Source organism: Limulus polyphemus, unplaced genomic scaffold (assembly GCF_000517525.1).
Source record: "Limulus polyphemus unplaced genomic scaffold, Limulus_polyphemus-2.1.2 Scaffold4593, whole genome shotgun sequence".
In the NCBI taxonomy this organism is placed as follows: Eukaryota; Metazoa; Arthropoda; class Merostomata; order Xiphosura; family Limulidae; genus Limulus; species Limulus polyphemus.
In genome coordinates this window covers 56,218-83,553 of record NW_013670203.1, presented here as the reverse complement: position 1 = coordinate 83,553, position 27,336 = coordinate 56,218, and the positions used below count along the sequence as shown (strand labels likewise).

General features: G+C 30.3%; 1 protein-coding gene across 1 annotated transcript in view; it reads right to left on the bottom strand.

The window, feature by feature from the left end:
- Positions 1–1,413: 1,413 nt before the first annotated feature.
- Positions 1,414–27,336, bottom strand: part of LOC106471390 (exocyst complex component 6-like) — a gene marked incomplete at its 5' end in the record, with an annotated part of 82,025 nt that continues 56,102 nt past the window's right edge. The window contains 5 exons of the mRNA XM_013931988.2: positions 1,414–9,047; positions 12,112–12,224; positions 19,664–19,737; positions 23,535–23,676; positions 24,108–24,214. Coding sequence (XP_013787442.1) covers positions 8,924–9,047; positions 12,112–12,224; positions 19,664–19,737; positions 23,535–23,676; positions 24,108–24,214 — 560 coding nt within the window. The remainder of the gene's footprint in view (positions 9,048–12,111; positions 12,225–19,663; positions 19,738–23,534; positions 23,677–24,107; positions 24,215–27,336) is intronic.

Here is a 27,336-nt window from a genome sequence, read left to right as displayed (position 1 = left end):
GCGTGAGAATTGTCACATGATCTCGATGACGCAACAATATATATGCTTATTATGTTTGATTTCCTTTTTCTTCTATTATTATGTATTGTTGTTTAGCCTTTTTAGCGCATTATTTAAGTTTATTCGTCTTTAAACATTTATGAGTTGACATCCATTTTTTTACACGTGTGTATAATGTGAATAGACTATTTAAATTAACTACATTAGAAGTGATAGGTCTAACGTTTATATGTTAAGTGTTTAATTTTAAATGTTTTTTTTTTACTTTTATGTTATTTAATGCAAGTTTTAGAGTCAATTATTGTATTTAAATTTAACGAGGGTTTTTATTTTTTTATAGTTATTCATTTAGTTAGTAGTGTGTTGAGGACATCGGTTATGCTTACGAGTCTTGTTTAGGGGTGCTACGTTTAGTTAATTATATTTTGTGTTGTGGATTACATAGGACTAAATTGTAACATGTTAATTGGGGTTAAGTGTAAATTAAAGTTAGCTTGAAAACAAACCTACGACAAGAGTCACTGAAGAATGTTGAAGTAAGCAAATATTTTCTACCTGATTTTCCTATAATTTATATTTCACTCCATTATGTTTAAAAAATTCTAAATTGGAACATATTAAGTTCAGTTTTAGTCATATGCAAAACTGAGCTTGAAGTATCACTTCCTGTCGACTTTCTGGTTAAGGAACCCATCTACTATTTCATGGGAAAGTTGCATTGCATTCTTGTGACTGTCACATGAAGCCCAGACAGCTCTGCATTCTGGTCTCCATTTTCTGCTTGGTCAGCTACACAGAGATGATACTTTTGATTGGCGGTTCCAAGCAGATTCTTTCTGTACTCCTTGGAGAAAAGCACATTTCTGTTTTGAAGTAGCCAATGAGTTGTAAAAAGTCTCCTACATCTTTGTAACGTTATCGAAGTTGTTGATTATGTCAGTCTTGTTTTTCTTTTATTTACAAATTATATTTAAACATCGATTTCATTAATCACAGATGAATACAGTTAGCCAATGTATTCAGCTTTACTTTATAATACAGTTGTTTGTTTGTAGTTAAGCACAAAGCTGCACAATGAGCTATATGTGCTCTGCTCACCACAGGTATTGAAACCCAGTTTCTAGCATTGTAAATCCACAGACATACCACTGTGGTTTTTATAATGCAATAATAGTTAAAAATGATTAGCTTTTCATCATTTCTTCTGTGAATTTGTTTTTGCCTCTGTAATATCATTTGTGAGTAGCTGGTCTTTCAACAAACTAGATACTAGATTACAAACCAATAGTTTTGCAAAGATTGAGGGCCTTTGTGTTATAAACTTGAGATTATCATAATTGGTTCCTCTTCATTCATGAAATACATGGATTTGTGGTGTATATAACTGCACCTATGGTGAACTAGAAAAGCAAATAGTCTGTGAAATCATACCAGATTTATTTAACAAGGGCTATTTTTACATATGTAGTACATACAAAACAAACAAGATTACTTATGTTGAAATATACAACTGTTCATTTAAATGTAACTTCATAAATGAAAGACTCTGAAAATCACGACTTAACAAATAATCAATTCTCCCTTCATTCTATTAAAACCAGTTTCCAAATCTTTTGAACGATATATCATCTCTGTTTTAATGTAAATAAAGAAAAGATGAACTTCCTATATCATTAATGAAAAGCTGAAATAAAGAGAAAATAATAATACATATGTAAATAAGTGTTAACATTACAAACAAAATTCTTATTCAATTTTATAAACATTTTCATTCAAACACAAAAATGACATTTAATTAGCATAATATTCATATATCTACTAAACGAAATAACCTATCAACCTAGTGGTGTAGGAAGGAGTTGCAAAGTGGTGTGCTGGGCTAGACATGCAGATTTTACAATGAGAGACTGCAAGTATAAAGAGATGCTAAAAGCATCTAGGGGGGTCGGTGATTATGCCCCCACAGAAATTAATATAATTTACAGTTGCTATTCAAGTCACATAAGTAAAACCCTAGGTTTTGATGCCTCTGAATTTCAACCACTGTGTTTTAACTATCTTCAACTATGTTCATGGTCTCTGCATAGGTTACATGTCAGCTTTTAATTTCATGCCAAAACAAAGTTAAAAGCAAGACACAGCCATTAAGTCTATTATGAATCACTGATTTAAATCTTGTTTTAAATGGAAAGCAATGAAAATAGTCATAACTACAACAACCAAAAATAAACGTCTTCACCACTAGATTACAATCCTATATCATTGAAAAAGTAGAAGGTCTATTTGTAATACAAAGAAATGAGAAAAAACTATTTGGAGCTAAAATTGCATTGGAAAAAAATAGAATAAAAAGATGATAATTAAGTTCTTAGTAGTCCATGCACACATACAAGGACTTCTGTTTAACAGATAATTCTCTTGAATTTTCAACTCTGAAGGCAAATAGAGCTTTGAGAACAGGGTCGTATCATGCTAAAAAACAACCCTGGAACAATGTTAAATCTACTTTATGCAGTGATAATAACAACTGAGTGGAGTCCTATCATCCAATCATCTATTTAAGGAGAAAGATGTATGTGTAGAAGTAATCACCTACAGGTGAATGCAAGGAAGGGAATGACTAATATTGTAAAAACTGTACCGAGGTTATAACATAGGATGGCAAATTGAAAGACAGTAGCTCCAAATGAAAAATTTCTGAAACTAAAGATAAATAGCAATGTATAAATAAACTTCTCTGTAATCCAGATTGTTTAACCTTCATCCTTCCTAATGAACAGATATTATGAAATGATTCAAACAAATAACTTAAAATATCCTGTATCTTATGTGAGTGTTGCAATTTCTTCAAAACTTAGCTTTTATTATAGCATTCAAGTGATAATAGATAAGTAATCTTTGGACAAGATCTAGTAGAAAAACATTTCTGAACCTCTGGGGAGGGTTTTATCAGCAAGAGAAAAGATAAAATCTTGCAAGTTAAAAGGAGCATACATGTAAAGAAAGATGTCATATTGATAATAACACCCTCTTGATACATAAGGAAATGTTACAAATTGCATAAATAACATTTCAAATTATCAGCAACCTTATACTGCAGAAAAGTCTTAACTAACAACCCTTATCATTATGCAAGTGCTGTTCAGTATAGAAGAATAAAGTAAGAATGATGAAAGTCTACAGAAAGGAAAATTCTAAACATAATAGTCAAAGATAAAAAAAAATCTTTAAAAAACATTAAACATAAAATACATATTATGTAGAACAATTTTGTAGACATCTTAATTGAGAAAAACAATCAAAGTAAAAAACACAACAAAAATTCAAACAATGAGTTGCTTTAATAGATGGACATGAACTAGCATGGGATTTGAAGCCTATTCTGAGAGGATGTTAATTCCCACTCTGAATACATTGGGGCATCTGATTGCATGAACAAATGTTATAAAAAAAGGAACACTAAAACATTTAACAGACAGGGATATATATATATATTGCTATAGTTGTACAAAAATATCCTTAAAACATCTTAAACTGGGTTAAATCAAGGTTTGCAAAATTCCTGCCTCATTTTTGTAAGGGCTGAAAGTTTTTTACTTTCCCTGCATGTTATGAAATAAAATCAGGAATATAATGTCACAATGAAAATGTCTTTTGAAAGAAGTTGTTTTCCATGAAAATAATTTTACATCACAATAAGAAGAAGTTTCACTCTAAAGACAGCATAGTTTTAAATGAGAAAAAGATCTCGAGAGTGTATCATAAAAATCATCTTTATTCTTAGTTGTTAAAAACAAACAATAACAAAGGCTTTAGATTATATTCATACTAAGTTTTATAACCTATAAATGAAATGATGTCTGATAAAAGTATTTCAGGGATAATTATATGTATCTAGAGTTGCAGAGTAATTATTCAATACAAGGGACTGTAACTATACAGTAATATTTACAAACCAAACAGCCTATAATAAAAACAATCTACCAAACAATATTTCTGGAAACTGTTTATTAGTCATTCTGTTATCAACTGTATTTTTATTACTATTTTTTAACTTAAAAAACAACCAACATCTCGTTGAAGTATGTTTGTTTGTTATTTGATAAAAAATACAATTTCAAAATAATACGATACTGCTTAATACATACAAATTACAATTTAAAATGTTTGAAACATTAAAACAAAACAATGACTACTATTATGGGATAACAAAACAACACTGGGTATATGATTACCTTTAATATATTCCATCCATTCAATATTTCCAGAAACCAAAACAAATAATAAATATATTGTGTACATAAACATATAAATATAGCCCTATACACAAATCAAGCAAAAAATTGTAGTATTAAATAGGTTCAACTTACCAAAGATTTTATAAATTGATTTTATGGAAAATGTTTGGTTTGCACACAAAAGGCACTTGAAAATTATTTTCTGGTAACTCAGCATGAAAGGTGTTAATGGATAGCTACAAACTACTTTGTGGTAAAATGTAAGAAAGACGTACTCATAAAAAAAAAAAAAAGTGTACCCCACAAACAAAAAAATATACAATATGCTACACAGATAATCATTTTCTTAGTTATTAAATTGAAAAACTTTCCATAATACTTGATTTCATCAAACTGAAAAAACAACATCATTACAGATGTAGATAACAGTTCTAACACGACCAGAAAAATAAGTATGTTATACAATTTCTTTGTAGCAGTTGTGATAAGTTTCTAAAGATTAATAAAACATTTTCTGAGTATTCAAAACCAGTTTTGCCTTGCTTCATTTTACATTTGCCTACAAATATTATGCTCTAAAGTTAATTTCTATGATAAATCTATTATTTACATAAAAGCAAAATAATGACAATATCATCAAATTTTATAATCTTTTAACCAGTGTTAAACAATTCAAAATCAAATTAAAAACCCAAATTCATTCAATTGTTTCCAGAAGTGTAAAACTAAACACAAAGAAGTATTTTGTAGTTCAAAAAGCCAAATTAATATACATATATTTACAATAATTATTCATGTCCACAGTAACATCCAATTCTGAAAAAAAAAAAAAATTAAAGGTATTTCAATATGCTGGAGAAAGAAGCAAGTGAATAGTGAAACATTTGAGAGCAAGCAGTTTGAATCACTGAAATTCAAGCTGACAAAATGGATTGTAAACAACTGCATTTTCAGTGAAATGAAAATATTTAAGAAACACAGAGGCTGATACCTTACAGAAATTTCTAACCTTCATGATAGTTAATAGCTTACAAAAATCTTTAACCCTTATGACAACTGATGATTCACAGAAAAGTTTAACCCTTAGGAAGATATCGCTTACAGAAATCTTTAACCTTCATGATGACTAATGGCTTATAGAAACCTCTAACTTTTATGATGGCCAATGGTTTTCAGAAATCTTTAATGCTTAAGAAGGCTGATGGCTTACAGAAATCTCTAAATTTGATGATGTATAATGGCTTATACAAATCTTTAACCTTTAAGAAGGCTGACAGCTTACAAAAATTTCTAACTTTTATGATGGCTAATGCTTATGGAAGTTCTAAGCCTTACGAAGGCTGAAGGCTTATCACTATCTTTGTAAGTGTTGAAAGCTTGTGCAAGGAAATTTGCATTGTCACTTCCCAATTGTTTTATAATAGTTAAAAGGCCATTCTGGTTCTTTTTTCAAACCAATAAAACAAAAAAACTAAAGTTTTGTACTTACTATCTAAATGCACTGTTGCAAAACATGGCCTTCTTTTACTAGACTTTATATGGCTCTCTACCATTGCCATTTGTCTGAATCTCTTAAGTATCTTATACAATACATGATGGGTATTCCTTAAATTTAAAAAAACTGATGCAGTACTGTGCTTGTACTAACATAAAATAATAGGTAAATCATGAGTACTAAGCCTTCTGTTTACAATCAATAATAGGGCCGAAGCAAATGTGTTAAAATGTTACAAGAAAAAGCTATTTTTCATTAGCAAATGTTTACTAGTATTTTAGGTGCTATAAACATCTGAAAGCTGAAAGTTTGGGACCTTCTCTTTTCCATGTAACAAACAAATAAAACCAAACAGATAAAGAAATAATATAGAGCATTAGAGAGACAGAGAGAAAAAAGAACCCCTTAAATAATGTTTAAGAACATCTCTGTTGATGTCTCTACCCTGTACTTCAGAGGTCAAATTTATAAATGAAAAAGCACCAGATACAAAAAGTGCCACTTAACAACTTTTCCGTGTAATTATGAAAAAACTGGATCTTAACAAGTTATTCATCAAGCATGTATTACCCACACAAACAAAATAAATACTATTATTATGATTAACTGCATTGAACTATTCCACTAAAACCTCTTAATAAAGCAAAGGAAAAGAATTTAAATACACCATCTACCAGTTATTGGGGTTCATTTAACATAAAATACAAAAACTGTTTGAAAACTACACTACATAATAACTTGATGAGGTGTCATTCATTATGAGCCTAAAATGTACAGTACAATAATAATTTTATCTAATTAGTAAATTACAGTTCAACCAGCAGCATACTTATATGACAAGTAAAAGGCACAATTTTAAATGTTTCACAAAAGTTAAGCATAACTAACTTCTTTCAGTATCCAATGATTGGAGAAACATGTCAAACATAATTCCTATTTTTAAGTTTCTTTTAAAGTTCTTTTTCCATTTTTAGACTATCCTACCAAACCTTTCTTAAAGTGTGAGATGTTTGATATTTATTTCAAAATAAACTGAGCACTGGCTTTCAAGATAAACAGCATGTAAATGGGTTTAATATTCTGAGTAAAAAACAGCTGCCAACTATCATAGGCTGATGTAAGTAGAGGTTGAAAAGTTGGTTAACAAGTAGGTTTTACTACTTTGTAATATTACTACAGACATACTTATTTTGTACATCTAACATATGCTCTTCTCCACTAATTTGGTAAACAATCTTGTCAAATTATTTAGCACCACAAAATAGTCACCTTACAGCAACATTAGGTTACAGCATACCAATCTAATACAGCAACGATCATTTAGTCACTTTTTAATTGTAACAGTACAACAATCTTTGAACCATTTTTGCATTGTTATAGTACAGTTTTTCTAGCATCTGTCATTAGGTTATAGCATAGCACTCCTGTACAGCAACAATCATTTAGTCATTTTTTAATTGTAACAGTACAACAATCTTTGAACCATTTTTCATTGTTATAGTACAGTTTTTCTAGCATCTGTCATTAGGTTATAGCATAGCACTCCTGTACAGTATCAATCATTTAGCCACTTTTTTCATTGTTATAGTACCGTTTATCTAGTGTCTGCCATTATATTATAGCATACCATTCAAGTAGGGTAACAATTACATAGCTATTTTTTCGTTGTTATAGTACTATGTTTCTCTAGTGTCTGCCATTAGATTACAGCATACCTCTCTAGTATAGTAACAATCATTTAGCCACTTTTGGATTATTATAGTACAGTGTATTCCTAGCACCTGTCATTATGTTACAGCATACCAGTCAAGCACAGTATTACTACATCTATGTTATTGTACATTATACTAACTGTTCTCTCCTGTATTGTCTGTCAACCAATCTTACTTCACCACATACCTGCTGGCCAATTCTGCTTTGTATCCACATGAAAATGTTTCTTCTAGTAATAACTGGGCCACATTTAAAGAACCGTATTAAATGTCATTCTAAAAATCTCATAAAAGCCCCTGGTGTTTCTTTTGAAAACATATCTTTACAGATAATGTTTATACAAATGATGTATGTCTGTGTGTTACTTGTTAAATAATAAAGAATACAGTTGAGTTCTAACATAGCTGCTGTTTATTAGGCTATAAGGTTTGTTTTCTAATATCTGTATGTCACCTTAATATCAATAAAACAACAGTTAGTTGTTAAGTTATACATATATAAAACACAAGGAGTTCAGTTACAGTTTACTAGATTATTCAAGTTCTTTTTCTAATATCTATATATTACCTTGAGATTAAACAGTTATGAGTTAGCTGTTAAATCATATGGAAAATTAGAAGCTGACTATAACATGTACCACAGTAGCAACATATTACCTTCCTCAGTGACTTCTTTAAATGTCTATACTCACAGTATAGTGTAGTCTTTTCCTAAATTTGTTAGAAACCTGATGAATTTTTTTTTATACTTTTATATCAGAAAATATTCCAGTATTTGTCTGATAACATAATATTTTACTTACTCATTATTCCAGTCAAGGTATAATTATTAATAGACTAGTACACTAAAATCTGTTGGACAACGTTGAGCTGTGCTTAATGTCTTTTCTTTATTACTTTGTGGTACTAGCAGAACTTAATTATAACATCAAACTTTCCTTAGAATCACAATCTTTCCTAACTCTGTAACACAATAAAATTACATTATAAGGACTATACAAAAATAACAAAAAGTGATTTAAAACAGAAAAATAAAGTGAGTCAACACACGAGTCAAATAATTTTAATAATTTAGTCTTATAAATTTTTTCCTCTTTCATAGAATTTTGAAACTACACAGCCAAACAATCAAGAACTAGTCAATACATTTTGTTAGAAATAAGAAGTAAAAAGTGTAACTCTTGGCCTAATTTCCCACAATGGCAGACATTAATTTGATGAGCTCTGCTACTAGAACTACCCATTTTTAACAAAATTGTGATAAAGAATGGTAAGAATCTTTATTGTTTATTGATGTCAACTGAAATGCTGGATTCAGTCACTTCACAAAATAATTGATATCAGTCTTCTTGATGTTGAATAGTCATATTTTACTAAGTCAGTAAACACACCAAAAACTGTATGGATGCTTCCCATCAAGCCAGTAATTACAGGAAATCAAAGTATATAACAAAGGTAAGGAACTAAGTACAATTATACTAATCACTATTTGATGTTAACTGTCTGAGCTGTTTTAGGACGGTTTCTACCAACTTCTTCTTGTCTCGTTGATTCTTTTTCAATGCTGAAAATATATTTTTCTTCTTGTCTGCTTCTCTCACCCTTAAAGGAATGAAGAATATTAATTCACAGTAACAATACAATATTTTAAACAATCTGTACTAAAATTGTTCAAATCCTTTCCATTCACAAGCCTGAATAAGTCCTACCTAAAGAAGAAATAAGAACTTTAAAAATGTTACATTTCTAAAACAACTTGTATTAGACAGTAATACGTTTTCCATAAATAACTAAACATTGCAATTGGTTCAAAAGCATGCATTATAAAATACAAAGTATAAAAATACCACTGGAAAAAAAAACAAAGACTTTTAATCTTCATAGCACAAATTCATAAATCATTCAATTTTTTTTATAGGTCTGTACACACAAGTATGCCTAAAACAATGTTTCAGATAGCACTGCATGACAAAATATTTGCTACTGGAGAAAACTCGGGTGATTCGGGGTAATCCAATGGCTATGATTTCAAAAATGGAGTCAAAATTTATCCACCACTTCTAGATTTTGAGTTATTATAATATCTCAGTATTTTATCAGCACTATGTGAAATACAATATAATCAACTAAGTACCAAAGATTTATATTGTGAAATTAAATTTACTTGAGACAGTTTAATGGGTAAAAGGAATACATTTTTGATAACTTGAAACATTTACTGTATTGTATTGGTGTAAAATTCCAAATATATTGTTCATATATGTTATTTGTTCTTGATATAATATTAATGACTTGCACCACTTTTGCTTCATTCCCATGCTAACCTGCTCTTCCGAGGAATCACATAACCCTCACATGCTCAGTTGCTAGAACATTTGAGAAGTCCCTCAACTGAGCATATAATGGGCAGAGTCAGACACCTCTCTCTCAGTTGCTTCTCACTCACTCAGTTGGACACTTCGCCTCACTCCTTGCAGAATCTAAACAAAGTCCGATCTTCTTCCTTGCATCATACCCAGGATATAATCAAATTCTGCAAAACTTTGTTTTTTAAAATATTTTAAACTCTAATTCTGTAAACATAAATTATTTTATATTTTTAGAAAATCATTTGAAGTACTGGCAAAAATCACCCAAACAGTTTCTGCTACATTTGTAGAAAATATATTGCTGTTTCATGAATGGAAAAACATCACAAACAAGGTAAAGGTAGCTTACTACCACTATTTTGGGTGTAGAATTGGGGACAAAGAAAAACACAGGGCTCCACACAGTGGCTAAATAAAAAGAGAGCAAGTATGCCATTTACAGTTCACATGATATGGAATGAGCCCAAATATCATCTAACTGACTGTTATTTTTGCATGAATAATGTTTCTGGATATTTAGGCAAAGCTAAACAAAACATTAAATATCCAGATATTGCATCTGCAATGAAACCAGTACCTCACGGAGATGGTCCTCTAGTGCAACACCCACCAGCAAATTGGGAAACAGAAGAGTTATCCTGTGATGAAGATGATGAATCATCTTCATCTAGTAATTCTATTTTTCTGGCACCTCAACATAAACTGCCTCATTTGATCACACAAGAAGAGCTAAATGATTTGATTTGTGACTTGTCTTTAAAAAAGCAGCATGGGGAACTTCTTAGCTCTCATTTACAGCAATGGAACATATTAGCTCCAGAAACAAAGTTTCAATTTACTGAAGTTGCCATCAAAGTCTTACTTCTCACAAAAGCATGAAGATATTTTGTTTCTGTTGATGCACTATGGAAGAATTAGATACTGAACATCATCCTCAAGAATAAAGACTTCTTATAAACTCATCTAAAGTTAGTCTGAAAGCTGTACTCTTGCACAATCAAAACACTAAGCCCTCAATTCCTGTTGCTCATGCTGTAAACATGAAAGAAACTTATCAAAGCATGCAGATTATACTTGAGGCCATCAAGTACGATCACCATAGGTAAAACGTATGTGGTAATCTAGAAGTTATTGCACTCCTGCTACACCTGTAGAGTGAGTATACCAAACACTGTTGCCAAGATGATAAAAATCATTACAAAAAGAAGGAATGGCCAGTGAGAGAGAATTACATACCAGGTAAACAGAATATAGAGTATCAACCTTTAGTGAATTCTCAAAATGTGTTTCTGCCCCCACTTCATATTAAACTGGGACTCATGAAGAATTTTGTAAAAGAAATGAACAAAGATGGTTATGGTTTCAGACATCTGTCTGACAAGTTTTCAAAAATCAGTGAAGTAAAAACAAAAGGTGGTATCTTTATTGGGCCACAGATTCAGGAAGTGCTGGTGGATGAAGATTTTGAAACAGTACTCAATCAGAAATAACTTGCTCCCTGGAAATCATTCAAACTGGTTGTTAAAAATTTCTTAGGAAATCACAGAGATGAAAACTATGCTGTGATGATATGCTTGAGAACTACAGAAAAATTGGGTCTAGGATGTCACTAAAGATGCACTTCTTACACTCTCATTTAGGTTTCTCTCCAAATGCTCCAGGTTCAACTAAACATTAAACCAGTAATGAATATAGCTATTATACAAATCCAAAATACCACCATAATTATGATGATGAAAATGCATTGATTAACCAGTCATGGTACACTCAATGCAAGTGACTTTTTGGCTATAATCCCAAAAACATTTCATGAGATTCAGCAAGCTTAGGAGATTTAGGTTTGTCCTAAATACATATACAAAGGTAACAATGTAAAATAATCATAAACTTAACCAATACTGCTAATAAACTAACATTAAAGAAAGAAAAAATATAACTTATTTTATCTACAACTACTTATTATCTTACCTCATTATTCATAGATGTGTATTTACCTGTAAATAGCTAGTTCTGAAATGAAATTTGATTTAACTTTTAATTTAAAAACTGAAACCTGACATCTTGCAGGACTTGTCATGGAATAAAACATCAACAATGTCAGGTTTCTTAACAACAACACATCATTACATAACTAAAGATACAACTTTTCAGGTGGATATAGGGTTTATTTTTCCTTTTTTAAAAAAACACTCTATGCATAATAATTATTGCACATACTTCAACTATTTATTCTTTATAATAAGGCAATATATTACGGCATTGAAAATTAACTTTGACTATTTGTATGTTCCACTTACTTTTCAAGTAGGACTACAGCAACTTGCGGGTTCACCCTTAAATACTTGCTGTTTTCTTGTCCATAGTCGTGAAAGTATGTTGCCCAGTCCCATGTCATAAAGAGATCTAGAAGCTATTATAAAATATGATGATAAAAACTCTGCAGGAGAAAGTCCAGTACACAAAAATAAATTCAAACAACCTTAAAGACACAAGTTTAACAATGACAATAATTACAAAAACAAGGACATTCAGAGATTCAAGAAGTTCCTCCAGAAAAAAACAAAAAACAAAAGGAAATCCTCAACAGCCATGGCTTTAATTAGATCTCAGATTGACCAAGAGATAGATGAACTAAAAGTTTTTACTTGAAAAACAAACAAACTCAGAATCATTCTATGAGCTGCTGCGCTGTGGCTAAAATAAAATAATCGAAAAACAAGAGATTATCAAAAAAGAAGGGGGGGGGATGAGCTAAGTAGTACTTAAAGTTAGAAACTAATCACTGGTTACCCTGGTGTCCATAGCCTAAAAGTATTAAAGTAGATATGATGGATTTATAAAAAAAGATTGAAGTGCCTAGCATAAGTTTCATTTGACCAGTGTTATATATTTACATCTGTATAATTTAAATAAGTTTTGTTTTTTGTTTGCAGCATAAGTTTAAGCAGCCTCTTCCAAAGATTTAGTCATGAATTTAGCAATCAACTCTTATTAAACATCCAACACAACTAACTACTCACACTGATGATATATATTAGAAGAATGCAAAGGTTGTAAAAAAATGAAGTTATATTTTTAGAGAAAAATCACATATAAAAACTATGTTAGTAATTTATTTACTTGGTGAGGTTTCGAGCAAATGCTCTTTATCAAGCCAGAAACAAGCCTGTCAGTCAATGATAATTACAGGAATGTTTTGAAATGAAACAATACATGAAAACAGAATGTAACGTGAGATAGAACTATGGGAATTAAACAATACAGTAAAAACAATATAATAGAGTTGGTGATTAAAAATAGTATTATAAATTATTAGAAATATAGAACAACTTTGCATACAAAAAAAAGAACTTAAACATTTTAAAGTAATAAATGAAGGGTACTTAAAAAATTATAAAAAGCTGAACCATTCGTTAATACCCAAAAGACTTAATCAACCTAATTTAAAAATTATTTCTTTTTCAACTGTGGTTCTTTGATTAGTGTTGGAGGAGGCATGACATAGGGCAAGTACTTTAAAGTGCTCAAGAGAATGATCAGCTCTAAACGTCTAATTTTATGTGTGTGTATATATATATATATATAAACACACACAAGATCATCATTTTCAATGTGAGTAAAGTTAAATATATATACATGTTTATTAACATATACTAGTGTATAGCTCATCAAAAATGATGGGTGTTAAGAGAACTCTGTAAAGATTGCTATATATTAACTAACAAAAATTATAGAAAGAAGGAAACATATACTATAATTCAGAGTGTAATAGCAACAGGTCAGTTTTTATGGATTTCGTGACTTGACTAAAACGAATGGAAGATGATATGAATTTAAAAATGCAAGTAACCATATTTAATAAAGTTTCCACAGTTAATATTTATTTAATTATGTAATTTAAGTACTATGCGTTCACATGTAAATAAATATTAGCTAACTCTAGCATTAGTAACAGTAGGTCTATTTGTAGTCTGATATAAGCATTAGGCCTAATACATAAACGTAACATAAGGCTGAAACACTACTTCATTGAAATCCTTGGTAACTTTAATCTTGCTTTTGTCTACAACTCAAAATATATAAACAATATGCTATTTAACTTATTATGGTGTGATAAGAGAGCCTAAAGTACTGTGTGTTTTTAAATTAAGTAAAGACATGGTGTGCAATAACTTATCCTAGGCTCAAGTGCATAAAACTTCTCATGAAAGAAAAAACTATCAATTCTAAATCTAAATAATTTCTGAATTAAACTGTTTTGCTGTTGTATCACCAAAATTATCAAAAAAATTAAAAACAAATCTTTCTAACAAATCAACATGTATATTAAGAGTTCAACATAAACCCCACTGTTCGCCTAACAACAATATCAGTTGGGAGTTTTCTTACTAAACAACGATATAAATTGTAGATCATTACCAAAAAAGAAGCATGACACAAAAACAGAAACTGCTTATTATATATATTAATACCAGAGGGACATGTGGAGTGTTCCTTCTACCACATACACATTATACCCTTTAACACTGTAAATGCATCACTGCTATAAAGCTTCTAATTTCCAAAGAATGCAACATGCAGATCTTGACTGTTTTTGATTTAAAGTTTACAGCTAAAACAAAGTTAAAATAGAAGCTGAGGGTGTTATTTCAACATTTAAGTCTTTCTCATGCTACTTTATGTATATATATATGATATATGGGAAATAGAATGGAGTGTCTAGTCCCTTATCAGTACTATATATAACTCAATAAAGTGACATAAAATACCTTAACTCAAGTGCTTTCGATTAGTTGACTATTCATTTTTCAGGAGAATAAGGGGTGATAATTAGTGAGTGCAATGTAATATATAGGTACAGATGTTGATGTGACGTAAGCCAGACCTCCCAGATGTGTTGACCTTGGAAACTAGCCAATCATAATTGGAGACAGTGGTGTCACGTTTAGTTTGTACAGAATGTGTACATTACATGAAAGATGTGAGAGCGGTAACAGTTAAAAAAGATATTAAAATAGTTTTCACAGAATAGAAAAATAAAATAAAAACAAAAGGGGATGAGAACTGGAGAAAATGATAATGTAAAGCAATATAAAGGAAACAATACTAATATATATATATATATATGGGAAGTAGAAACATGAAAAAAACACAGATAATACTAAGAGCAAAAAATAAATTACAAAGTTGTTTTTGGAAATTTTTTTACAGATGCACAAAAGTAAAAAATCCCAGCATTTATGTCATTCAGTGTATAGTATTTAACAATGCTATCCAGTAAATTTCTTTAATTTCCTAGTAACAGTGATAGTGAGATTCACAAACAACAATGACCAGTTATGCTGAAACTTAAGGAAGGCAACCAGCCTTAAACAATATCAAATCTAATGAAGAGCAGTTGTTTGAAACACTAGTTAAATAAAGTTTTTTTTTTCCTTGATGTGTTTTTGAAAACAATACTTCCTTTGTGAAGTAAGAGAGGATTCCATATCCTATGGACTACTGTTTTACAAGTACAATCTACATATCAAAATATCATCAGTATGTGAAGAAATCCTCCAGAGGAGAACAATGGGCTAATGCTGAGAGATGCCAGGAACTAGACAGCCTTCAGCTAGTTGTTATGGAGGAACAACAAGTACAAGTAAGTTGGACTTGAATTACAATGACATACATAGTGAAAATATAGTACAAAATAAATTTTTATACCCTCGTAGCTGAAGTCTCTATAAGAGACACAATGATGAAAGTGGAACAATCTAACACAACTACAACCAAACCAAAGTAGGAATGGACTGTGGAAGTACAAGTTTCCTAACATTACAAGATACAAAAAAAATGAGAATTTAAAAATCTGCAAATAGGGATCATTAAAAAAATGAGGAGACATGGCTGGAGATACCATAGAGATTATTTACTCAAACTAAAATCCTTTTATTTTGGCTCCATGCTGTTACCTATAATTACATTTGGTGGAATCAAAATATGGATTTGTAGTTTCAGTAAATAACATCTACAAGGATCTCCACCCTTGTTTCCTAACTTTTTACAATCCCTATTTGCAGGTTTTTAAATTCCCAATATTTTATTAGTCTTGTTTACCAACTTTTTTTTATGCTCAACTATGGGCAAAGGATTACTTGATATGGTAGCTAACTTCATACATTGTAATGATAATAAAATAGCTTGCAGCTAGCTGATACAGTTCATGGTGATTTACTGTAGCTATTGACTATTTGATAGCATTAGTTTGAGATGTAAAATATTAAGCTGCAGCTTGAGATTGTCATGGAGATTTGTTTGAGAATATAGTGAGCATTTATAGTTTCTGTTAAACTAAATTCTCTATATATAATGCATAGCCATGAGCAAATATATGCCTAGACTAAGACACAACTCCCCTACTAATCCCCCCCACCCCCCAAAAATTTACTTTTGATCAAAACTATACAGAACTAATTAGTTTAGTAAGTAACGTAGCTAACTTAATATTTCGGTCTAAACAGGAGTATGCATTATTATAAAACAAAACCTCATAATGATTAGAATGCACTGATTCATCAATTGGGTATCTTATCAGTTATCAATATTTTTATGGTTTAATCCCACTAATATCTCACAAATAATCAACAAGGTAAGAGTTTAAGCTTCATCCTATATCCACATGCTAAGCTAACAGTGCAAAATAATTATTGTTAATTGTAAAGAAAATAAATATATACACATATATTAAACAATTAAACCAATAAATGCAATGAAACTAACTTTAAAGAAAAAATGGAATATAACCTTATTTACAAGACCTACTAGAATTACTAGATGGCTTCAAGTACTGTCTCTGGTTCCCTGTCCCTAGAAAAGCATGAAACCTGTACAAGTAAAACTTTATATAATCTTCCCTAACAATGGCTAGTGCCCAATAACCTAGCATCTGAGACACACACAAGACCATCCCCGAGTAAAAACTAAAAGCACTCTGCAACAAAATTCAGACAAGACAAACTTGAAACTCCCTTGAGTTAAAAGAAAGAGAAAACACATCTCCAAACCAAATTCCATAATGGTAAGTGAATATTAAAACTACTGTGTATAGCCAACCAGGCTCTGTATCAACAAGACCTAGGACTGATTCTCGGCCACTACCACTAAATAAACAGCTCTTCTTGGGATTTCCAAGAATACGGCAGCAGATTATTAGCCAAAACACAGGATAAAAAGTAATCAATAACTAGTATCTAGTAATTAATAAAAAAAGTTCCTAATTAATAATCAGGCTGAAGTGACTATACAGACTACTAACCATGACAGTGATCATTCAAGTACATCAGAACTATGGATGAAGAAGACGAACCAGACAAACAGAAAAACGTGTTAAACATTTAATATCCAGATAATTGAACTGGATTAATATTTCAGACATGACTAAGAAAAGAGGTTTCTAAAATATTCTAGGGGAAGTTTCTCCAGCAGTTTAGAATGACCAAATACAAAAGTTCACCAAAATAAATGTAATGGCAGTAAACAATCTGATTAATAATTACTTTGAAATCATCTGATGGATTTTTAACCCTCAAATTATCAATTTGTTTTTATGGTATTTTTATTTGAATTACTTGTAGGATTCTTAGAGGTATCCTGAAATCAACAATTTCTATAACCCACAAGTTGTTTGGTACACAAACAGCTTGGAAAAATGTGTTTAAAAAGCCAGTCGTGTCCATATAAACTCTAAGTAATTTTAGGGTTAAAGCCTGTAGAAAATTCCAGAGATTCAGTCAACAGAAACGATAGAATAAAAGCTAACAACCTCATAAAAAAATCACAATTTGCAACATTAAATGACAAAATAAGTCACTTTCATTTACAGATGTGATAAGATATATAACTGAATTCTTCAAAGCTCAAGAGAGTAAAACTAACATAAACTGTATGAATTACAAAAATATATGGGACATATGTAGACATAAGTACAAAAGTCATAGACAGGTGGGTATGTGAAGATGACAATTAACACCAAGGGCTGCCATTGGACAATGAATGTAAAACTCTTGTATACATTTGGTTACCAGACACACTAAAAAGTGTTCTTTACTCAAGTCAACAGGCAAAAAATCCAGATTAAAATAAACACAGAAGCTATTAAATGACAGTCTTAAGTACCCACATCAGAAACTGAAAGCTTTTTGTACCTTAAGGACGAGTAGTGTTGATAAAAAAACAACATCAAAAGTCAAATTTGTTAACCCAATCAGAAAGACAGCATTTTTAAATTCATTTGTACGTGCATTACTGAGTTAGATTCAAAATTTAATTAAACAGCCTACTATCCATGTATGTCAATGAAATTAACATTATAATGTACGTTATAATTGAAATTTTTATGTTATCTAAGTTTTAATTCCTTTGTTTCAAAAGAAACATTTAAAATAAATACATAAACTACAGTTTTCGGAGCTCTTTATAACGACTGTATACACTTGTATCAACTAACTACGTGTACAATGTAAATTTCATATCAAAGTATAAAAGGTGAGAGTAGCACCCATCATGGATTGGAAAATTTATTTCTCTTTCCCAGTGAATACAGTTGTAAGACTTTGTATCATACGTATCAAAAGGACACATACAAATACATTGGCATCTAAACAGTCATATACATTGCAAGCTTACATAAACAAACATTCATCTCCTGCTAAAGTGGAGATTTTTTATATATCGCATGGATCATGTGACAAAATTTGAAATTGGAGTGCAGTTGTTTATTGAATTAGATGTAACAGACTGTAGTATTTTTGTCTGCTTGATCGATTACAGCACTTATGGTGGTTTTGTTACCTAAATACATATAGTTAGAGACAGTTAAACTGTATTTAGGTCTTACTTTTATAATTTAGTTAATAATGTATAATTTGTGTTTTAAAAATCATATTTGAATAGTTTTTATAAGTTTAACTTGTCGCATGGATTGTAAAAGGTTATAAATAAAATGGCGTGTACAAGCACCATCTTGTTTCGGCAACGTGTCTCTGCAGGGAGCCTGTTGAAATAACTTCATAAAGGACCGCTGGTATCAGTTGACATAAATAAAGACAAAGAATTTGAAAGGGAAGTTGAAAATAAACTATAAGTGAAAAGATAAAGATGTTAAATTACACATATGTGAAAAAGACAACTATTCTAGAGAATTTCTACGAAGAGTGGAAAGGTATGTACATATTTGTATTTGTTAATTTTAAGTATTTCTTTGCACTGTATGTTGATGACAATAAATATTTAGTAATATAGTGAAGAAAATGGAACATAAAGTATAAACATTTACCTTAAAAAACTTTTGATGTTAATTTATGAAGTTCTAGAGATTATGCAAATGAAATGTGAAACTAAGATAAAAAAGTGTATTCTTATATTTTATGTAAAAATCTCCTTGCACGTGAACTATTCAGAGTCGAGTGCAAATAACTATATGAAATAACGAATTTTTATTAGAAACAGCAGAAAAAAAAATTAAATATTTCATTTTTCTGAAACTACATATTTTTAGGAACATTCTTGTCAAATTTCAAACAATTTCATCAGCTAGTTTTATTTCTGAAAGACATTTCACAAGAGTTACATACTTTCTTTCAATATCATTCCTAAAAGGTTAATGCCTTCCATAATGTAGTAACTGTTAATTACATACCTATATAGATAATGTATGTATATGTTATAGATGTTTACATTATTAAGGACTATTCTATAGCATTTAAATAAAACTGATTTAGTCCAAAAGCACTGTTTATATTAGTTGTAATATAATATCCTTAACAATGAACTTAAAAAAGTAGGCTTTTGTAAAGGCTTACTAACCTGCCTAAGATCAGCAAAACACATCTGGAGTGCACCTTCTTCAAACCCTCTAACAGGTTCTGAATTAGCAAACACTATTGAATAGAAAAAAGAACTAAGTTTAGCTTATATCTGTTAATGACTAATCATTATCTGTATTTGTTTTGAAGATCTTAACATAAAATATTTGGATCACTTGAGCCAAAATAACTCAGTTTCAAGCATAAAATGCTTTTCTTCCAGCATTTTTTACCCCTGTTATTTGGATTTGTATGGAAAAAATCGATTTTTATTAAAAAAGTCTATAATAATTAAAATTTAACAACGAAAATATACTGATACGTACTGAAATTCTAGCTTTTAGCTGTGTTACAACCGAAGGTTGTATTCTCATAGCAAAGTACATATCAATGAAAGTAATACACTGGCATTTCTGATAGTTCCTAAATGATAAGAACATACACAAAAAAATTATCATTTTAGACATAAGAGTCTACATATCAAATATCTTAAACTTTTTTTGCATGATTTAGACATATTTTGCACAGGGTTTATCCCATTTTATAAGAGCTAATGCCACTTCAACTGAAAGTCATTGCACCATGTTTACCATCTATATATTTACTTCATAGCAAATTCCAAAATGTTTGAGAGTTAAACACTGCCATGGGTAGCCTTTTGGCCTGGGGCTTTGTACATAGTAAGAAATTTGTTGAATTAGATTGCTAAACAATACAAAGCTAAATATTTTGAAGAAAGTAATTTTAATGTTCTTCACGAAAGCAGACAAAACTTTTACAGCAATATGTTTAGGTAATGAAATGTTCTGAAACTGTATCCCAAGCCAATGCTCTCATCCACAAAGTGAAGACCACGTTTATAAAAGAGAACTCTTTGTGCTGTGTAATAAACAAGGATTTGAACTTGATGAGGGCTCACAAGGCTTTCAGCCATACCTTGAAATCAATGGTTGTTTTCACATTACAGATGGATGAATAAACTGGAATTACACCAATCCCATTCAACTGCATATCTGTCAAGTACCCCAATGGAGTTCTATACCCTTTTGTATCTTTGATCTGCTTAAACATAGTCTAGAAAGCAAACATCCATGTGCAGTGGAGGATGTGTGAAAAGTTCGTCAAAATGTATGGAATAAGATTGACCTCATCATCTTTTGTAGAAACTTTCTACAATGAAAGAAGTATAATCTGGCAATAATGCATTATTATGGCCATCAAAATTGAGCATGATTGATAATGAAATAGTTCCAAGGGCATGAAACCTGGAAATTGTTCTTAAAAGTGTAATTAACCTTTAAACAAATAATAATGAGTAAGCCTATTAAGTATTCTGACTATTTATAGAATACAGATGAAAAAATAAATATTAACAAAACTACAATAAGACTTTAATTAATTAATCAACAACAAAACTAAATCTCACTAAACTAAATAAAATTCCTTAAACCAGATTAACTAGTTTGGTGTTTCAATGTATGTCAAACATAGAGCTAAACCTTTAAGAAGATAAAATTCCTTAAACCAGATTAACTAGTTTGGTGTTTCAATGTATGTCAAACATAGAGCTAAACCATTAAGAAGATAAAATTCCTTAAACCAGATTAACTAGTTTGGTGTTTCAATGTATGTCAAACATAGAGCTAAACCATTAAGAAGATAAAATTCCTTAAACCAGATTAACTAGTTTGGTGTTTCAATGTATGTAAAACATAGAGCTAAACCTTTAAGAAGATAAAATTCCTTAAACCAGATTAACTAGTTTGGTGTTTCAATGTATGTCAAACATAGAGCTAAACCTTTAAGAAGATAAAATTCCTTAAACCAGATTAACTAGTTTGGTGTTTCAATGTATGTCAAACATAGAGCTAAACCATTAAGAAGATATTTATTCTTGGGTATTTGTGAAATCCGATTTTGATAAGAGTGGTTTCGTGTTTCAGCTATGGTTAAATAAACTGTTCCAATTTTAGAGTAATAATATCAAAGTACAGTGGTCCATAAGATACAAATTTTCCCCACAATTTAAATTTCTTGATTTGCATATCATGTGTTAATCTTATTCCCCCAGATGTTAAAAGCCTAAAAAAAAAAGTACTTTTAATCTTCTCTTGGGTGTTTTATCAGTTCAAGAATGCATTGTTTGACAGCAAAATAATAGTTTGTGTTATGCAGGACAGTATTTAAAAGAACACTGACAATTCTCACATCATCCCTTATAACCAGAGTTTGCAGGTAGGTAAATATCATGTCCATTTGCTTCTACTACCCAAAACACTTTTGAGACAAAATCTGAAAGAATCAGACTTCTACGGGATGTTGATTAAATATCTTTGTGCGAAGAGAATGGCATCTGGGTTTTTACAGTTGTAAAAAAGATCAGAGGTATCTCTCAATCATAACTGGATGATACATCTGTCTCAAGGCTTACACTATAAAATTATTATAAGATACCTTGTTAATTTGGAGGTAAGGGGTCTGGGGGCCAGGAAAGCACCCTGGAGGGAGGGTAAAACTCCTTAGAAGCTCCCAAGTTTTGTGAAAATATAGTTGATTTTCAATAAAATAAAAGATTAAGCAGGACAGTAGTGATATATTTCTTTGATGCATAACTTAAGTTTCAATAATTACTGAATAACTACATTTTCAGAATGTCATTTTATCTGTAAAGAGGATATTTACTTTAATCAATTTCATTATAACTATGTATAAATCCACAATCCAGGCTATGGATTTATTGTAAAAGTAAATCACAATACTGTTGTTCTAAATTCCAGTTTAATTATCTCTTTACTCATCATGTCTGTTGGAATGTACAAACATCTTTGGTTTAAAAGAAGAATTATGCTAAATAAATTTCAACTATCATGACCATTAAATGTTAAATTGCCAAATACTTAATATACATATATAATTATATGCATATGTATGTAATAACTGTCTAATATATTTTTACTGGAGTCACAAGGGTTTAAGATACACTTGGTCATTTATGGAAAACAAAATGCCTTTTACTTATATGTAGTTATTGTTTCCTACAATATCTTGAGTCAGAACAACATGAATGGAAAGCTTACTGATTTCAGAAGTAAAGGCATTTCACAGTAACAAATAATCCTTAAACAGTTAAAAAATACACATTTTATACACGTGAGAAGATTTTTTTAGTGCTGTTGGCATTCTACCATGCAGTATCTTCCAAAAAACACTGATCCACCCTAAACACTGGTAGATAATTCAGAGTTTACACTGATAAACAGAAGAGGACAGTTCACAGTGATAAAGTGTGAAAGCTGTAACATGAATAAATCATTCTATGCTTGAACAATACCAATACATCAGAACTGCAATCATAATTATGGATACAAGTTCTACAATTGTTAGAATAATGATTGATTAAAAACATTCTGTCTTAAAGTTTGAAAATAGGTGAAAACCTTTTCATACAAATCCTTAGTTTCGCATGAAGTTGAGAATTCCCCATATATGACAATGTGATATATCCACATTGACTATAATTTCATTCACACAAAAGCTAGCAGTTGCTGATATAATCTCATTGTATGTATCTATTGTAACTGGATTTTTTCATTAAAACTTAAACTGAAGTTGGCAATATTAGATGTAAGAAAACCCTGGTAAAACAAAACATGCTTTTAATCAATCTGACACATTTTTACAAAACTATAAGTGCAGTGTGCAAAATGAAAATACCATTTCTAACCCAACTGTTTTCTGTATGTGACAAGTACTTTATACACAATCTTTTACAATTTTCTTGCTATCCACCAAATTATGCAATGATTGTGGATCTTATCAATTCTTTGTATGGGGGAACCTAAAACATGAACAATACACTGTTAAAACCTTACATTCACATTGAATAAGATCAAGATTAAACTGCTGCAGTGCTCCCATGGACACATGTTTCACATCCTCTTCCATTAGGAATTCCATAAGGGATGATGCAATGTATTTACAAGATGACATACATGCTGTCTGAGCCACTTTGTCCTGTAAAAACAGACGACAAAAATCAATAAAATTTCTTTTATGCAAAACATAGGTTTGGCACATCTAAAATTAGCCAGTTCAATGAAGTCTTAATGTACCTACTAAGCAATTTTACTAGTCATTGATGATATCTACCCAGTTTCTATTTTGAGTACAATATACCTCTTCAGTGAAAAAAAGCCCAACTTCCACAACAAAATAAATCTTTTATCTATAAGAATTATTCTACATACATAAACTAACTAGATAAACTTGGTGCAGATATACAACAGAACACTTGCTTCGTAGTAACTGTTAACGATTTTGATCATGACGGAAAATAAAATATTGTAACTGAGAAGGAAAAACAATGTAAAGATCTTCCTTGATCATTTTTTAAAAATGTAACTTAAAATACCTTTGGTAAAATATTGAGTTATAAAATGACTCACTGGAAGGTTGGTGAAGGCCTGAAAAGTGCTTTGTAGGAAGGCTATTAAATCTGTCAAGTAGCTACTAGCATGTCCTTCAGGTTCCCCAAGAAGCCAGTCATAACTGGCTGTTAAAAAAACAAAAAAAAGTTAAATAATAAACCAAGCTCTAATGCAAACAGGATAGAAAAAATTTTCATATCAGCTAATGAACAGTGCAAAAACTATTAGAAAAAAAGATTTAAAGTCCTTTAGATAATTTCTTGAAAAGTGCTTACTGCTCATGTATTTGTGGTTTCTGACTCACTGAAGTATTTTGAAAATAAATGTTAATTTATTTGTTATTAACCTATACATTGTACCCAAGAGAGTCAAAAACGTTTACAATTATACTTATCACAAGACATTGCTATTAGGCCCATTATATTTTTAAATGCTACATTTAGAATTGGATTTGAGAAATAGTATGATTGAAAGACTAGTAATATACACTCTTCTAATTCTTGAAAATCCCTAGAGACTAGATAAAGAATGTAGTGTTTAAAAATGTAATAGGCTTAATACAAATGTTTTTCTTAGGATAAGTGTAATTGTAATCATTCTCTACTGGCTCATAACAAGCATACACACACCATCATAAAAATGTTTAGCTTTTTATTATCTTAAATGAACATTTCATTTTTATACACAAAGCAAATAAAATTTCAATTACTTACATATTCTAATACCTACTTTCAAGATTTTTCATTATGATAGATATTTTTGGTTATATAAAAAAGGCAATGCAAAACCACAATGAAGACATACATCTACCACAAATACAACTTGTACAAATATTATATTTTTGATATCAGCAGACTAAATAAATTTTTACAAACAAATAAAACAACAGTGAACTCTACAGAATCTTACAATTTATTTTATTTGCTCCAAGTTTTAATTTACATCTTTATCAGGAAAATACATTTTATGTAATGAACTCTATCACTCAAACTAAGAACTATTACATTTCAAGGTTTAAACTATGCACAAGAATATATATCTTGCATGTGATCATTCCTGTTATTACAAATCCCATGGCACATATACAAACAGTATAATATAAACTAAACATAAATGTCATATAAAGAAATATCATTACAAGACTTTTTCCAGCTATATGGATAATACTGTACATTAGCAATGAACTGACCAAGCAATTATGCAAAGCTGTGAAAATGTCCAGTCTCCCAATGAGAATTATAAAAAACCAGGTGTGACTTACAAGATCTGCTTTCATTTCCAATACATACTGCAAAAAATACTCTTCTGTTGACTTGTCATATATGAGAGGAGAGTGTTTAACAAAGAATGTAATATACCAACTAGAATACACAGAATGTAAGACCATCTAAGTTGAAGGAACTGGAAGACCCTTCCATTAATCTATAAATAAGCACATTTGGGACATAAAGCAGAAGTGAAAAAAAGTGTTGTGGCTGACCACTGTATCTTGAATCATGGTATACCAAAGATGGATTGCTAAATAACATTAGAAATGGCACAAGATCTGACAATTTCCTAGATCAGAAAATTAAGGAATCACTATTTTTAGAAAAATATAACAGATGACCCTCTCTTAAATGTAACCAAATTTCTTGTGGATAATAACTTAAACATTACTTACTCAGTTTGTCTAATCCTATTCAATTTTCACATTTATGCTTTCTTTTACCATGTAAGATATTTCTTTGTGCAATAACATTTAGAGAAATATATAAACAAATAATGAGCAAATATAATGAATTAACCCTCTCCTAAATTTTACTAAATTTATCATAGATAAATTAAATCATACTTATTCAATTTGCTCATTTTATTAACTTTTCCATATAGGCTTTTATTTTACTATGTAAGATATTATTTTTTATTTACATAATATTAACATTTATATTATATTGTTTATATATGTACCACAGTTCTTATAATAATAGGAATGATCACTTGCAATATATACTCTTGTGCATGGCTTAATTCCTAGAACACAATGGTCTTAATTTGAGTGATAGACTTCATTACAGAAAATGTACATTCCCGATGAAGGCACAAATCCAAAACACTGAGCCAAGAAAACAACATGAAAATTCTCTGGAGTTCATGATCATTTTATGTAATTTTAATTGTGTGGACTATATTCCAGTTGGCATTATACAATTCAAAAATTTTAAATAAACTATTCCACTGTCTTTAGAAGCAACTAGAAGGTTTGTTTGATATAAAGTACATAAAGCTTGTATAGAACATATCAGTTTGCAAAAAAGTTAGTCACACTACTTCTTATAACAAGCTTAGACAGTTTAAAATGCCCATTTTTACCAAACCTGACGAAGGACATATGCTCAGAACATAACTAAAAAGTTTAAGAAAACAAAGTTTTTGTTCTGACATTTGGTTCATATTAGTTTCAAAAATACTTTTTGACATTTAATTGTAATAACTGCAGTGCTTCTGTCACACGTTTTGTTGAAAATTTGTGTAAAAAAAATTACAAAAATATGTTATCACTGTAGCTTTGCAATAAAATGACCTTGAAGAGATAAGTTTGTGATGTAATACACATGTATAATTGATCTATTTAAAATACAGTTGGTGAGAAGGTTCTTGGTCTGATAACATGGAAGAACATTTGTCTACCACAAATAAAGGATTATGAGGGATTCAGAATGTAAAATAAAACTAAAATCATATTCAAATGCAAGCAAATTCCCCAAATATAAATGTTATAATTTTCCTATACTGAAAATGTATTTCCGATAGGTACTTACCTCCACTCACATAAATAGCTATTCTCATTCAGTGCTGTCCACTATGTTCAAAAAATTTTTGTGTGCACATTTCAAGCCTCAGAATTCCCACCCACCTAGAATTGACTAATTCTAATGCATCTAGCATGCAAGTTGTCATGTGATAACCCTCCACCAAAAAAGAGCATGACACACTCTCTTGCTGCATGTGACTTCCTATATTCAATTCTACTGAACTTCCACTTGAAGTGTTGGCAGAAAATGGAAGCATCAGTTTACAGTGGGGAGGAAGGGTGGGAAGTGTAAGATGAGATAAGTACCTTTTGGAAATACATTTTTGGTATAGGAAAACTATAAATTTCGATATAGTACATTATATATAAATAGCTAGATGGAGTAGCACATCCAAATGGGAGAGAACTATGGCAGGATAGTGAACCTGACCATACATAATTTATTAAAAACAC